Source organism: Palaemon carinicauda, chromosome 28 (assembly GCF_036898095.1).
Source record: "Palaemon carinicauda isolate YSFRI2023 chromosome 28, ASM3689809v2, whole genome shotgun sequence".
NCBI lineage: Eukaryota > Metazoa > Arthropoda > Malacostraca > Decapoda > Palaemonidae > Palaemon > Palaemon carinicauda.
In genome coordinates this window covers 79,093,169-79,106,676 of record NC_090752.1, presented here as the reverse complement: position 1 = coordinate 79,106,676, position 13,508 = coordinate 79,093,169, and the positions used below count along the sequence as shown (strand labels likewise).

The 13,508-nt window shown below is 37.9% G+C and overlaps 1 protein-coding gene across 1 annotated transcript; it reads right to left on the bottom strand.

The window, feature by feature from the left end:
• Positions 1–1,202: 1,202 nt before the first annotated feature.
• LOC137621900 (uncharacterized) lies at positions 1,203–8,272 on the bottom strand. The gene is made up of 4 exons (XM_068352404.1): positions 6,757–8,272; positions 6,321–6,444; positions 3,295–3,493; positions 1,203–1,310 (listed from the first exon to the last, which is right to left on the bottom strand). Exons 1-4 carry the CDS (start codon positions 8,270–8,272, stop codon positions 1,203–1,205), a joined length of 1,947 nt encoding a protein of 648 aa, XP_068208505.1.
• Between the last annotated feature and the right edge of the window lie 5,236 nt (positions 8,273–13,508).

The following is a 13,508-nucleotide window of genomic DNA, read 5'->3' as shown; positions in this document are numbered from 1 at the left end:
GGCAAAACTCTGTATTCAAAGAGACCAAAAGGTGTTATAAAGGCTGATATCTCTTTTGTCCTATCTGTTAATTTAATTTGATAATAACCCTTCAAGAGATCAATCTGGGTAAGGTATTTAGTATTACTCACAGAGTCAATGATATCTGCAATTCTAGGTAATGGATAAGCATCCTTGACTGTTACAGAATTAACCCTTCTATAATCCCTACATATACGATAGGAATTGTTAGGCTTTTTTACTAAAATACAAGGTGATGCCCAGGGAGACTTATTTGGTGCAGCCAAATCTAGTTTAGTAAATACTCAACCTCAGCCTTCAAGGCTGGTAATAAACGATGGGACACCCGATAAAAAGGTTGACGAACGGGATTGGTGTTTGGTTCTAGCACAATATCATGTTGCACCAAGGTACAGCAACCAGGAGTGTCTGAACATATTGCAGGATATTTCTTCAGAACAGCCTCTAATTCTTCCTTTTCCACCTTAGGAAGATGACCAAGATACTGTGAAAGTAAAGGAAGAATCTGAATTACTAGCATCTTTCCATGACAAAATATGATTATGAGCCAAAGTTTCTTCTTCGTCTGGTTCAAGAGCAGCTAAAAGTTTATCATTATCAACTGCCTCGGGTACTAGGTTTTTCGGGTTAGGAGAAGTCTCGAAGGGAGTAGTTATCCTCGAGTTGTGAGTGGAGTGATCAGTCTCTCTACATATCAGGTGAACTACCTGTGGAGAAATCTTTGCAGATTGGTATGGTTTTATAAGGTTTATGTGCACTAATTGGCTAGGTTTCCTTTTATCTGGAGTTTCAATTGCATAAGTTGTTTTAGAGAACCTTTTAGTGATTCTATACGGACCCATAAATTTTTCTCCCAATGGAGCTCCTGGAACTGGTCGATATACAAGTACATCCTCTCCTACTTTGAAAGTTCTAATTTTGGCCTTTTTATCATAATGGTTTTTCATTCAAATCTGACTTAGTTAAATTCAGATTGGCAAATTCATAAATATGGTCAAATTTAACCTTAAGACTTTGAAGGTATTGTGGAATACTTACTTGCTGGTCTTTGTAAGTACCTCTTAGGATGTTTTCTTTTACCATACTAAGGTTTGTCCTAGGTCTGCGGCCGAACATCATCTCGAAGGGAGAAATTCCAGTAGATTCATTAGGTGTACTCCTAAGTACATACATAAGCAGATCTAGGTCTTCATCCCAGTCTCGTCCAGTTTCACAAATGTACTTGCGTAGGAGGCTTTTAATGGGCTGGTGTACTCATTCGAGGGCTCCATTAGTCTGAGGGTGATAAGCTGAAGCAAAAATATGGGAGATGTTTAACTGCTTTAAAGTTTGCTTAAACAAATCACTAGTGAAGTTTGTACCCTGATCACACTGAAGCTCTTTTGGAAAACCAAAAATGGTGAATATTTTAAGATAAAAAATAATTGTTCTAGCAGATATGTTTTTTATAGGTATGGTTAAAGGAAATCTACTAGTTGGACATAACAAGGTTAAAATGTACTAATTTTGTTTTCTAGTTTTGGGAAGTGGACCAACACAATCTACAATTACCTTTTCAAAAGAAGAATTAGGTACTGTAATAGGAACTAATGGTGCTGGAGGTATTTTCTGATTTGGTTTACCAGTTACCTGGCAGGGATGGCAAGATTCTATATGGTGCTTTACATCAGCTTTCATACCAGGCCAGTAGTAATCGTCCAGTAAACGCTTATAGGTTTTGGAAATGCCTAGATGAGACTCTGCTGAATGTGCAAGATCCAATAAAGCTGCACGAAGATTAGAAGGAACTACAAGCTGGTAACTATCATGCCAGGAATTTTGTCCTGCAATCTTCAAAGGTCTATAACGTCTCATAAGGATGTTATCATCAAGATAAAAATATGGTAACTTACTTTCATCATCATCATCTTTTACTTTATCAAAGTATTCTTTCAAACTATCATCAGACCTTTGATACTCTACAAATTCATCTGAGGGAATATCAACAAAATCAGCAAGGACTTTTTCACCTAAGGTACTTCGATCCACCTTACCTGTGTGTTCAGTGTCTCTAGAAGTTGAGGTTGTAGACCTGGTGACTACTTGGCAGGGAAGCTCTACCACCGGAGAAAACTCTTTGCAAGCTTTTTCGATCACTACTTCAGGCTGAGTAATGATAAGACTAGGAGTACCGTTAGTTTGAGCCAAGTCATTACAAAGTATCATGTCTATGTTCTTGCAAGGCCGGTCAGAATCCAACAAGGTGACATTAGTTGAACCTTTAAAATAAGGACAATCAAGAGAAATCTGTACAATAGGTAAAACCTTTTGACAAGTCAAATCTGACACAGTTACATACTGATCTGTTGGTTTAGCTAAATCTTTTAACTTTGAGCTAATGATAGTTTGAGATGACCCTGTATCTCTCAAAATTTGCACGGGAATATCATTTACTTTACCAGGATATGTAAATGCTGTAAAGTCTGATAGAGGTTGAGCACAGTGAAGAGTCGTTTTATTTGCAGTATTCCCTGATTTGGGTCCTTGTGAAAAAGCATTAGGAGAAGCCTTACCATGAGATGCTTTGCATTTGGGACTAGGACAGTCTTTAATATGATGACCTTCTTTCTTACAAAAAGTACAAACCTGGGGGGCAGATGAAGGTGAGGACGAATGTGGTTTAAGTTTATGAATGAGATGGTAATCATCAGCTAATAGGGCAGCCCTTTTTCCATCTTTTTCTTGTTTTCCTCTGATAAACATTGCCACATTAGCTGGAATACGCCTCAGGAATTCTTCTAAAACTATTAAATTCTTTAATTGTTCTAAAGTAGTTATTTGTTCCTTATCTATCCATTTATCAAACTGCTTCAACTTCAATGTGAAAAACTCTAGATAGGTTTGAGCTTGGTTCTTCAAAGTTTGTCTGAAGATTTGTCTATGCCCTTCTGCTGTAACACTATAAGTATCTAATATGGCAGTTTTAAAAACTTCATAATCCCTTTCTTGGACAAGTTGTGCTGCCACATATGCAGCTTTTCCTTTAAAGGAGTTTCTGATTAAGAAAACATATTGGTCTCTAGGCCAGTTGAGAGACATTGCAGTGTTTTCAAAAGTAATGAAAAATACATCAGGATCTTTTTCATCGAAGACAGGCAGGAGTTTGCGTGCTTTACTAAGGTCAAAAGAATCAGGTAGCTGTTTTTCGGCCAACCTTTCTTATGGCTGATAGTTCCTTTTCCAACACAACTTTTTCTTTCCGTTTATTTCAAGTCTTCTTTGCTCAGTTTCTACTGCGGCATTTGCAGCTTCAAGCCTTTTTTGTTCAGCTTCTAGCCTTTTTTGTTCAGCTTCGACTGTTCGCTGCTGCAGTTCAAGTTGGAGTTTCAATTTCACTATCTCTGGGTCTTCAGTTGTAGTAACTGTACAAGCAGCACCTCGTTCAAGTGTTAAAGACCTTAAGGGAAGAGCCTCTTCTTCAGTTATGTTACCACTATTTATCAGGAAATCTAATCTCTTTCCCCATAGTTCAGCTTTCACCACAGCATAACCTACAGATATTCTTGCCCTTACAGCTATTTGGCGAAGCTGGTCCTTTTTAGCTTCCTGTAGTGTATTCAGGTGCTCCCTGGGTGCACCTAAAAATTTCTCAAGATCAAAAGGCATCTCTCCATACTGATAAAATGGAAAATATCACTGGAAATTATATTACTACCATACACAAGCTATACAACTTAAAAACGTTAGGTCATTCATGGATTTATGGTGCGAAGGCACCCACAAACCACAGGAATTTCCTTAATCCTTAAGTCCTACAATGTTCAGAAATTCACTTAGATGAACAAGGCTTTAATAATCCATGCCTATCAGAAAACTTAGTTCACCAATAATGCACAACCACTAATAATCTTGAATAAAATATTCTTAATGAAGTAAATAATTGGCAGTACCAACAGTTACCTGAACAAGGAATAAACCTTCAGGTATCCATCGAGGTAGAACGAAGTTCTTGACCACGTGGTCGTAACAATATGAAGCCGAAATCCCTTAAAGAGCGAAGGTCGTACCCTGAGTAAGAGGAACAGAAGTTCCTAAGGAAGGAATCTTTCAATTCCTTATGATGAGGTTTTGAATGCCTCGAAGCACCTAGAGAAGTTGGGGCGACTATGAAGATATCGCTAAGCGATGGTAGTCAACAGAGTCGAGGGTTAAAAGAATGACGAATTCTAGGCTGCCATAACCCTGCCTGCACGTCCTCCAAAATCTCGATGTATGCTTAAGATGACGTGTAGCAACAAGACATTCTCTAAGTGAAAGTGTGAGCGCGCTGGAGAACACTATCCGGTGGTGGTCAGTTATAAACTAGCAAAATATCACTAATACACTACACTCATGTTGTCCTTCATTATAGAGAAACAACAAAATGAATTTCATAATCCGTCAAGATCGAGCGTAAGCGCAACACATACGTAAGTAGATCCCGGACACAGTCCCCCAATTTGTCACAACTTCAGCTTTCCACTTGACTATTCATCAATTCTCAGTAATGAGGGCAACACTTCATGTAGGTACAGTAGATATATTAGGTGAATAATCAAACTAAAGTTAAGATTAAACAAAGACTTTACTTATTTTAAATCACGTCTGAATATATAATAACAAAATAATAACAAATAACCACTTAATAACTACTGTACTAGAAACAAGTGAATCGTAAGCCACCGGATAACGAACTCAAAAGTATTAACTTGACAGAGCTTGGAAGTAAACATTTCCAAGGATTACATACGTAAAAATAACACGAGGTAATTTCATCCATGCTGTCCGCTACAATCAGCAATCAATAGATGGCGCTAACATCATACACAATAATAGGTGTGTAATTAGAAATGCTAAATAAGGATAGGAGGGTTATTATAATATATATATATATATACAGTATATATATATTTATATGTATATACATATATTTATATGTATATATATATATATATATATATATATATATATATATATATATATATATATATATACTGTATATATATATATACATATATATATATATATATATATATATATATATATATATATATATATATATATATATATATATATATATATATATATATATATATATACATATATATATATATATATATATATATATATATATATACATATACATATATACCTCACGGATGAAGAAAAAAGACAAAAAAAGACAAAAAGATGTGATGGTAATAAAACAAAAGAAATATTCAAATACCAAAAGAGTCACGCCTTAATAGCTGACAAGCTTTTCATGGGATCTGGAATTATTTCATCATTTATACTGATGACTGACAGAGTCGGTTGTGATTCTGTATCTCTCTGAGAGTCATAGCCTTTCCTTGGAATTGCGGTAATTCTTCTTCTTCTTTAGATTGCCCGGAGCTTCTCTCCGGACAGGGGCTTTTTGACAGTGCGTCTAGCCCCTAGGTGGTTTCCCCGGCGGGTAGGTGTGGTGGTTGACGATCAGCGGGGCCTGGAAGTATATTTTTTCTTTTCCCTAGTTAGGGGCGAAAAGAGGTTTTATAGTGGTAAGGGAAAGGCTGTATAGTAAAGAGTCCCAGTGAGTAGGAGAGTCTGGGAGAGGAAAGGAGGGTTTTCAGTGGGAGAAGAAAGAAGCAGTTTTAAGTGTAAGTACTTATTGCTGCTTGCAAAGGTCATGTAGATTTCACAACATGTTACGAGCTTGCTCAGCCCAAGGGCCAGCACTGATTAAGCCCCTGGCTGGCCATGGGCGGCGTCAAAGGATTTCACTTATAGAAATGCCTGCTTTAGGCAGGCAAGGTCAAGAAACCAAGTGTTTAGGCCTATTTAGGGCCAAAGTGATGAGATTAAGCTCAAAGGTGAAAGATTAAAGAGTTTAGTCCCAGTGAGTTAGAGAGACTGGGAGAGGAGGGAAGGGTTCTCGGGGGGAGGGGAAAGAAGCAGTTTTAGGCATAAGTGCTTATTACTGCTTGCCTGGTGTCACTGGGTATGGCTCTGGTATGCCAGGGACAGAGTCGAAAGGATTTTTCTTATATGAATACCTGCTTTAAGCAGGCAGGGTCGAGAGACCCAGTGTTTAGGTCCTGTTGAGGGCTAAAGAGTTGAGATGAAGTTTTAAGGGTGAAAGGTTATAGAACTTGGTCCCAGTGAGTTAGAGGGGCTGGGAGAGGAGCGGAGTGATTTGCGTTAGAGGGCAAAAGAGGGCGGAGGAAAGCCTTAACCAAGGAGAGAAGGCTAAGGGTGGTTGAGAGTTGATATCTGCATAGGCTGGGAGAGACTCTTCTTACCTAGGTGGGGGGTAAGATCGCAGAAAACCTGCAAGCGTCTCTATGTTTTTGAGAATGTGGGCAGTCACATGTTCTGCAGTATGTGGCACTCCTTGGCCGAGGTTTTGTCTCAGATTTGTGGTTTCTGGACAGTGGATGAGGTAATGATCTAGTGGGAGTGCCGGAACAGCTTCGCAGTACTTGCATTGCCTACCCTCAGGGTTGATGATTTCCCATGAGCAGGGGTACCCTAACCTTAGTCTGTGGTAGATTACTGCTAGTTTGCGGGGCGTGTTCTTTGGTAGATCATGTGGTGCCAGGCTGGTAGTGTTGATATACCATTTTGCTGATTTTGACGAGGCAAATAGGGCTTGTCTGATGGAGCTATGTAGTTGTGTTTGACAGTAAGCATTCATTGCTGATTTGAACTGTTCATGCGATGGGTTAAGGGTTATACTGATAGTGGTGACTTGGAGGGCCTGCTTTGCTAATCGATCGGCTTCTTCATTACCGAGTATACCTATATGACTGGGGATCCAATTTAGTGTGATCTGTCGATTCTGGAGAGCATGTGTGTGGGCTATCTGTCTGATAGAGGAGATGATGAGTGTGTTTTCTCGGATATCTTGGCTCCTGATTGCTGCCAAAGCTCCTCTGGAGTCAGTATGTATCGTGGTGTTACCTTGACTGGTGAGTGAATGTGTGAGGGCTTTGAGTATGGCAACTAATTCAGTTTGGAGTGTGGAGGCATTGTTGGAGATCCTCCAGCAGTCCGAGAAATGTGGGGAGTAGACTGCTGCAGCTGCCGCAGGAACCTCCCTGTCTACAGAGCCGTCAGTATAATACACATTGTCAGCGAGCGTGAGGGTGATCGAATCAAGGGCTGCTCTAAAGGCCTGTGCTGGTGGGCATAGCGCCTTGGAGAACGGGAGGGTGGTGTAGTGGTACTTGATTGGGCTGGGAATCCAGGGGGGTTTTTCCGAAAAGTCCGGGTGGAAGGTGTCTTTTTTGAGTGTAGATAGCATTGTCTGAGAGCCGTTGGATCTTAGGGCTGTGATAAGATGGCCAGCATAGGTGTGAGGAGGGGCCAAATCTTCCGAAAGAGAGATTAGGCCTTGAAGTTTGTTATGGAGTGGGCAGTTCCGGTTGGTCTTGAAAGTTTTGAAGATTATAGAGCTGTTCCGTGAGTTTATCCTATCTGTGAGTGGCAGGAGATGGGTTTCGGCTCGAAGCAGTGAGAGCCTGGTCCAAATCGGGGCACCGAGGATGGTCCTCATGGCATTATTTTGAATTACTTCAATGGACTTTTCCTGTGTAGGGCTAAGGGTAGTGAGAACAGGGGCTGCATATTCTACCAAAGAGCGTACAGCCTGAATGTAGAAGAGTCTTAGAATGTGATGTGTTGCACCCTGATTTAGTGACGTGATGCGTCGGAGTGCGTTCAGTCGGCTGTTGGCCTTGTGCTTGAGGAGCGTTATTTCGGGGGTGGGTGATAGCCTGAAGTTGAGGTTAACACCTAAGTAGGTAAAGTTGTTGACCCATTCAATAGGCGTTCCTAGTAGGTTTAGTGGAGGGGGTGGTTGAGAGTGCTTGATAGCCATGGCTTTGGTCTTGTTCGGGTTTATTTTCAGTCCTAAGACCTGGCAGCTTGCTGCAATGGTGTCTAGGGCAATTTGCATTTTACGGTGTTTGTTGTTGACTATGTGTGGGCAGACAACGCAGATATCGTCTGCGTAGATGAAGATTTGAATGCCCTCCGGGTAGTCTTCTTTCAATATATTTTCAATGAGTACATTGAATAAGAAGGGGCTTAATATCCCTCCTTGTGGAGTGCCATTTTCGAGTGGTATGTATGGTGACGTGGCTCCCTGGAAAGTAACTCTAGCTACTCTGTTTTGGGTATATTTCTGCGTCCACGCAAGGAGGTGGCAGCGGTAATGAAAGTTAACTGACCACGTGAGAGGTCTCCCCATTTCGCAAGCAATTTTCAACGAAATGCAATGGGGAAATATTTCACGGGGATGAAAAGCAAAGATTATTTCACTCGTCATGTCATTGGGGATGGAGATGTCAGTCATTTTGACTCATTTAAGAAAAATGGCCTATGAGAGTAATAGCGTAAGGGTCTTTTCCAGTCTAGTCTAGGGTTGTGGTAGCATATAGGAACCGTCCCTGCCTAGCGATCTACCAGACTGGAATTCGTGCCACGCTCACGTTCGATAGTTTTTTGTAGTGTCTGCAACCTCACCATCCTTATGAGCTATGGATGGTAGGTTTGGGAGGTTCCACACCATAGCCTGACCCTCCCTCGTCCTAGCTTGGGTGGAGACGGGGGCTTGGGCGTTGATTATAAGTATATATGGTTAAGTCTCTAGGGCATTGTTGTGCTAGGCAGGGCATTGTCACTGCCCCTTGCCTCTAAAACGTGAAGGCAAATCGAAAAAGTAAAGGTAAGTGGTAGGAATATAGTTGTTTTTACCATACTAAACGACAGGCATGCTCATATTAATACAAGAATATGTCAGAAATAAAAGGAAAACAGGATAGCTGGAAAGAAACATTCCATGAATCGTGTATTCCATAAAATAAGAACAAATTCTCGAAGGTTAATATTTAAGGAGGTAACCAAACGGGTGACATAATCATTGTGAGGATTTTTTCACGCATTATCTAATATATTCTATGCACAATTTCTATCTTTAAATTATCATGTTCCCAAACACTTTATAATTCTAATCAGTGTCATTATAAAGTTGATGGAATTTGGGAAACTTTCAAATAATATTTGCAGAGGATACCCGTTTTCCTCCTTGTGTGTGTGGGGGGGGAGGGGGTGAATTCTTAAGGGTGTTGGTCATTCTTCACACTGGTTGAGTTACACCAGTTGTCAAACCATCAACCACCAAATCTATCATTAGGGTTATCAAATACTCAAAGAACTTAAGGTTGTGGTAGCCTATTGGAAACGTCCCCGTCTTACAATCTACTGGACTGGGGTTCGAGACCTTTTTAAGCTCTATAGTTTCTTGCAGCGCCCGTTACCTCATCATCCGTGTGAGCTAAATATGGAGTTGGGTGTGATTGGGGGAGTCTACAGTATAGGGCTACCTGCTGAGTCATCAGCAGACATTGCCTAGCAGTCCCTGGTCCCAGATGGGGCGCTGATCATGTGTAAATATGGTCAGTCTCTAGGACATTGTCATTGTCCCTTGCCTCTGACATTCATAAGCAACCTTTAAACCTTTAGACAGATTTCGCACAGATCAGTCCACCTCGGTCGAGAATCAAACTCACCACATTTCAGAAATTCCAACTTAAAAGTTGGTAGATTGCGACAAATACTACAAGATGTAGAAAAAGAAATACTAAAATAAAAAGGAACCAATTGTGATTCTTAATCTTAGTTTCGTTTATTTATCTATTTCTTCTACCTCCGGAAACATAGATTTCCCTAGTAATTATTACAATGAAGCTCTTTGATGCCAGAAATTCAACTGAAAGATTTTAACGAGCGTAGTTAAGCTTCATGAACAAGCTTTAAAAAATCAGTGGGTCCGGGAGCGGAAACTTGGCCAAATCAGAGGTTTTATGATGAATTCTCAAACGGGTAATATGTTGGCATTATATATATATATATATATATATATATATATATATATATATATAAATATATATATATATATATATATATATATATATATATATATATATATATATATATGAATATATATATATATATATATATATATATATATATATATAAATATATATGTATATATATATATATATATATATATATATATATATATATATATATATATATATTTATATATATATATATATATATATATATATATATATATATATAGTAGAAATTTGAAACAGATTTCTGGATACCGCGAACAAAGAACAAACTATAAAGATATAAAAATCGATCAATATCTGTCGGGTAAATCCTCGCAACTATAGAGAAAAAAAATATTGCAATTCCGGTGAACAGCTAAAAAAGATAATTGATGATTATTTTCGAAGGCTTTTTGAAACTTGATAAACATTTTTTCTCTTTACTTCATACTTTTTCTTTTCCCAACATAGTAATAAAAGATTTACTCGGATTTAAGTGAATTGTGTTTGTCGATAAATTCATGGGCTCCCAGTACAAATATACTAGCATGCATGCATACACACACACACACACACACACATATATATATATATATATATATATATATATATATATATATATATATATATATATATATGCCTGTGAATAAAGTGTGTGTGTGACATTCTTTTTCATTCACTCCGTTTATCTTGCTTTATCATATTTGTTTAGACGTTAGTCTTGCATTATTTTTACTACCCCCAAGAATTTCCCGTTCTTTTCACGTATTTTTTTTTTCTCAAAGACTTCCCTTCAAGTCTAACGATTGTATCATTCTTTACCCACGCCTTTCAAAACTTGGTTTTAATTTTCAAAGTTATTGTTAAACAAGATGAATGGCGTCAGTATAATATATGCGCTATTTGTGAATGGAAGGGTACAAAGAATCAGAGTTGTTGAGCAGAAGGAAAATAAACATCCGTGAGGCAGAGGAAACGTAAGGACCATGTGTGAAAGGTGAAATCAATTGTAAAAAAAAAATAAAAGAAATGTAAAAAAATTTATAAAACATAAAATAAAAAAAACACTTGTGAATCTCAATGTGTAATGTGTATTAACAACCCCCCCCCCCCCAAAAAAAAAAAAAATAAAATAAATACTTTTAAAACATTGTTAACCCTCTCCTTTCCCAAGCGTTTTTTTAAGATGGAAAATAGATGTGCCAGAACTATTGTTATATCTGGGCAATATCCCATTAAGTTTCCTATTTAAGCCAGAACTTAAACCCAATATAAACCATTTGTCCTCATAGGTTAAAAATTGTTCACTGGTATATCTGGAAATAGAAAATCCATGATGATATTGGAGATAACTGGTGCAAGCTGAAAAATTGACGTTTTTGTAATCATACCTACCTAAATCCAGGAATTTTCATATATGGTTCTGAATTTTTATGCAATTAACTAAAATGTAAACAAAATGATTTTACTTTGTGATATTGAAAACAATATATAAAACTACACCACTTGACATTTAGTCAGTTCCTTAAATAATCTAACGATTAATAAACTGTGAAATTATAGTAAAAATTCAAGCTCGTTTTGAAATTGCCACGTCGCAAAAATTTCCCTCAATTGATGAGTCAAGATTTTGCTTTTAAAAAAAGTATTAGAATTTGTCTCTATATACACTTACGGAACACTTGATGCTACTTCTTACCCTTAAAATGTATTAAAAAAAAACACTTTGATTTTCTAAAAGAAAGTAAGTAAAACGTTTGTATATTTTTAGTAATGAATATAGAACATTGGATATTGCGCTAAACATTTAATATGAAGCCTTGAAACTGATATCCAAGGCTATAACGCTCTGCTTGGAAATTATTAGTCTAATTGTTATTTCATGAGTGTTTGTATCACTTAGGTGTTCTATAATTCTTAATATCATGGTACATCAACAACACAAATTACCACAAACTAATTATTATATCTCTATACCATAGTTACGTGAAAAATATATATCTTTAAGTAAAATTACTTTACTCCTTTATATGGATAATCAATATCAATCATCAGTATCACTATCAAGATTGGTGTAAGCTATATTGTCAAGGCATTCAAACACGTGCCATCTCCATCTAGAACAGCTTCAAATGCACAAACACTTGTATAGTGTTGATTCAGATTGAAGCAAGAACAGTTCCTGCTGCTTAACATCTCTGAACATTCACAAACCACAAAATTCAGCAGTTCTGCTACCGCTCCCTTTTGTGTCATTATTCTAGGCGTCACTATTCCATTTTCAGACTTCTTATAACCATATTTTGTGTATGGGAGATATTGTGAATTGGAATGTGGGCATGTTTCCATACGTAGAGGAGGTACATGGCACGTTGAAGATGCAACATGAAACTTTCTGAAGTTATGGCATTTCCCTCACAGATGCTCCTTCCTCTACTTTATGACAACAAGGTTCATTTAGTAAGCTACACTTGCTGTCCCTATACAGTCTGCAAACAAACTTTGTAGCATTTGATATCTGGGATTCATCAAGGGTGAGACTCTCTCCTTGTGTGGCACAAAGTTCAAATTGAGCTGCAACCTTCATCATGACCTTAACGACCTCCTCCTAGCCTTTTTTTAATGCACTGTTTGTATCACAACCAGTGATACAGTAAATTTGGAGAAGTAAACTATGTTTAAGCTTGGTGAGAGTCATACAATACGTGGACGGGAATGTATCTAGTGATTGCTGTGAACTTTCCTCTTTTGCCAGTCAGGATGTCAATTTCTGTGGTTTATTAGTTAGTGGTGTAGCAGGAGTAACAGAACGTCTTTGCCAGGCCTACAAACTACTATTACCTTTACTCCAATATTTGTAGCAATACAGGCATGAAGGACAAGTCTAGAGTCTACCTCCTCTTGATTTGAAATAATGTCAAAGCAGATATTCATGATTCCATCCAAATCTTGATGTATAGACTTATTTCCTGTGGGTTAGTTCCCTTCTCCTTATAATCAATGTAGAATCCTATGAGATGTACAATTGCCAGGAACTGATTCTAGTGTTCAGCTGGTATTTTAGTACTCGGTCTTATTTCATATGCACTGTGTATTTATCCTGATTTCTCTGCATGTTTTTCTTTAGCCTGATACTTTGTACTGGTCTCCCTATATACATCAAATGCTATGCGTATTTGTGTAACATGGGATAGGAACCCACTGGCTATATATTTCAAAGTGATTGGAAGTGTGGCAGAGGGAGAAGGCAGCGACTGGATGAAAGCACAGCCATCATACATAACAACATCAATGTACTTATCTAGGCTTTTTTTTTTTTACTCGATTTTGACATTCTTGTTTATCTCTTTCTTGGTCTTGATGTTTGAACGATGTATAGAAACATAGAATCTCTTTGGATTGTCAGAGGCCAGGTTAGAGAAGGTTATGAGCCATGGTGGTACCCTTGCCAAGAGCTCTACAGAGACTTTTCTCTATGACGTCTGGCACATCTGCTGTTGTAGCTATGTTGATCAACTTTGTGGGTGCTTCTGAAATATTAAAGGTCTCTACATATAGTCACCAAAGCATGGCACGTATATTCTT

Excerpts from the sequence above, each read along its gene's own strand:
- LOC137621900 (XM_068352404.1), bottom strand. The coding sequence starts at position 8,272 with ATGGGGAGACCTCTCACGTGGTCAGTTAACTTTCATTACCGCTGCCAC. Across the intron at positions 3,494-6,320 it reads CGATCTTACCCCCCACCTAG|TGGTAACATAACTGAAGAAG; the intron begins GTAAGAAGAGTC and ends CCTGATAAATAG. Across the intron at positions 1,311-3,294 it reads TTGAAGCTGCAAATGCCGCA|CTTATCACCCTCAGACTAAT; the intron begins GTAGAAACTGAG and ends TTTTTGCTTCAG.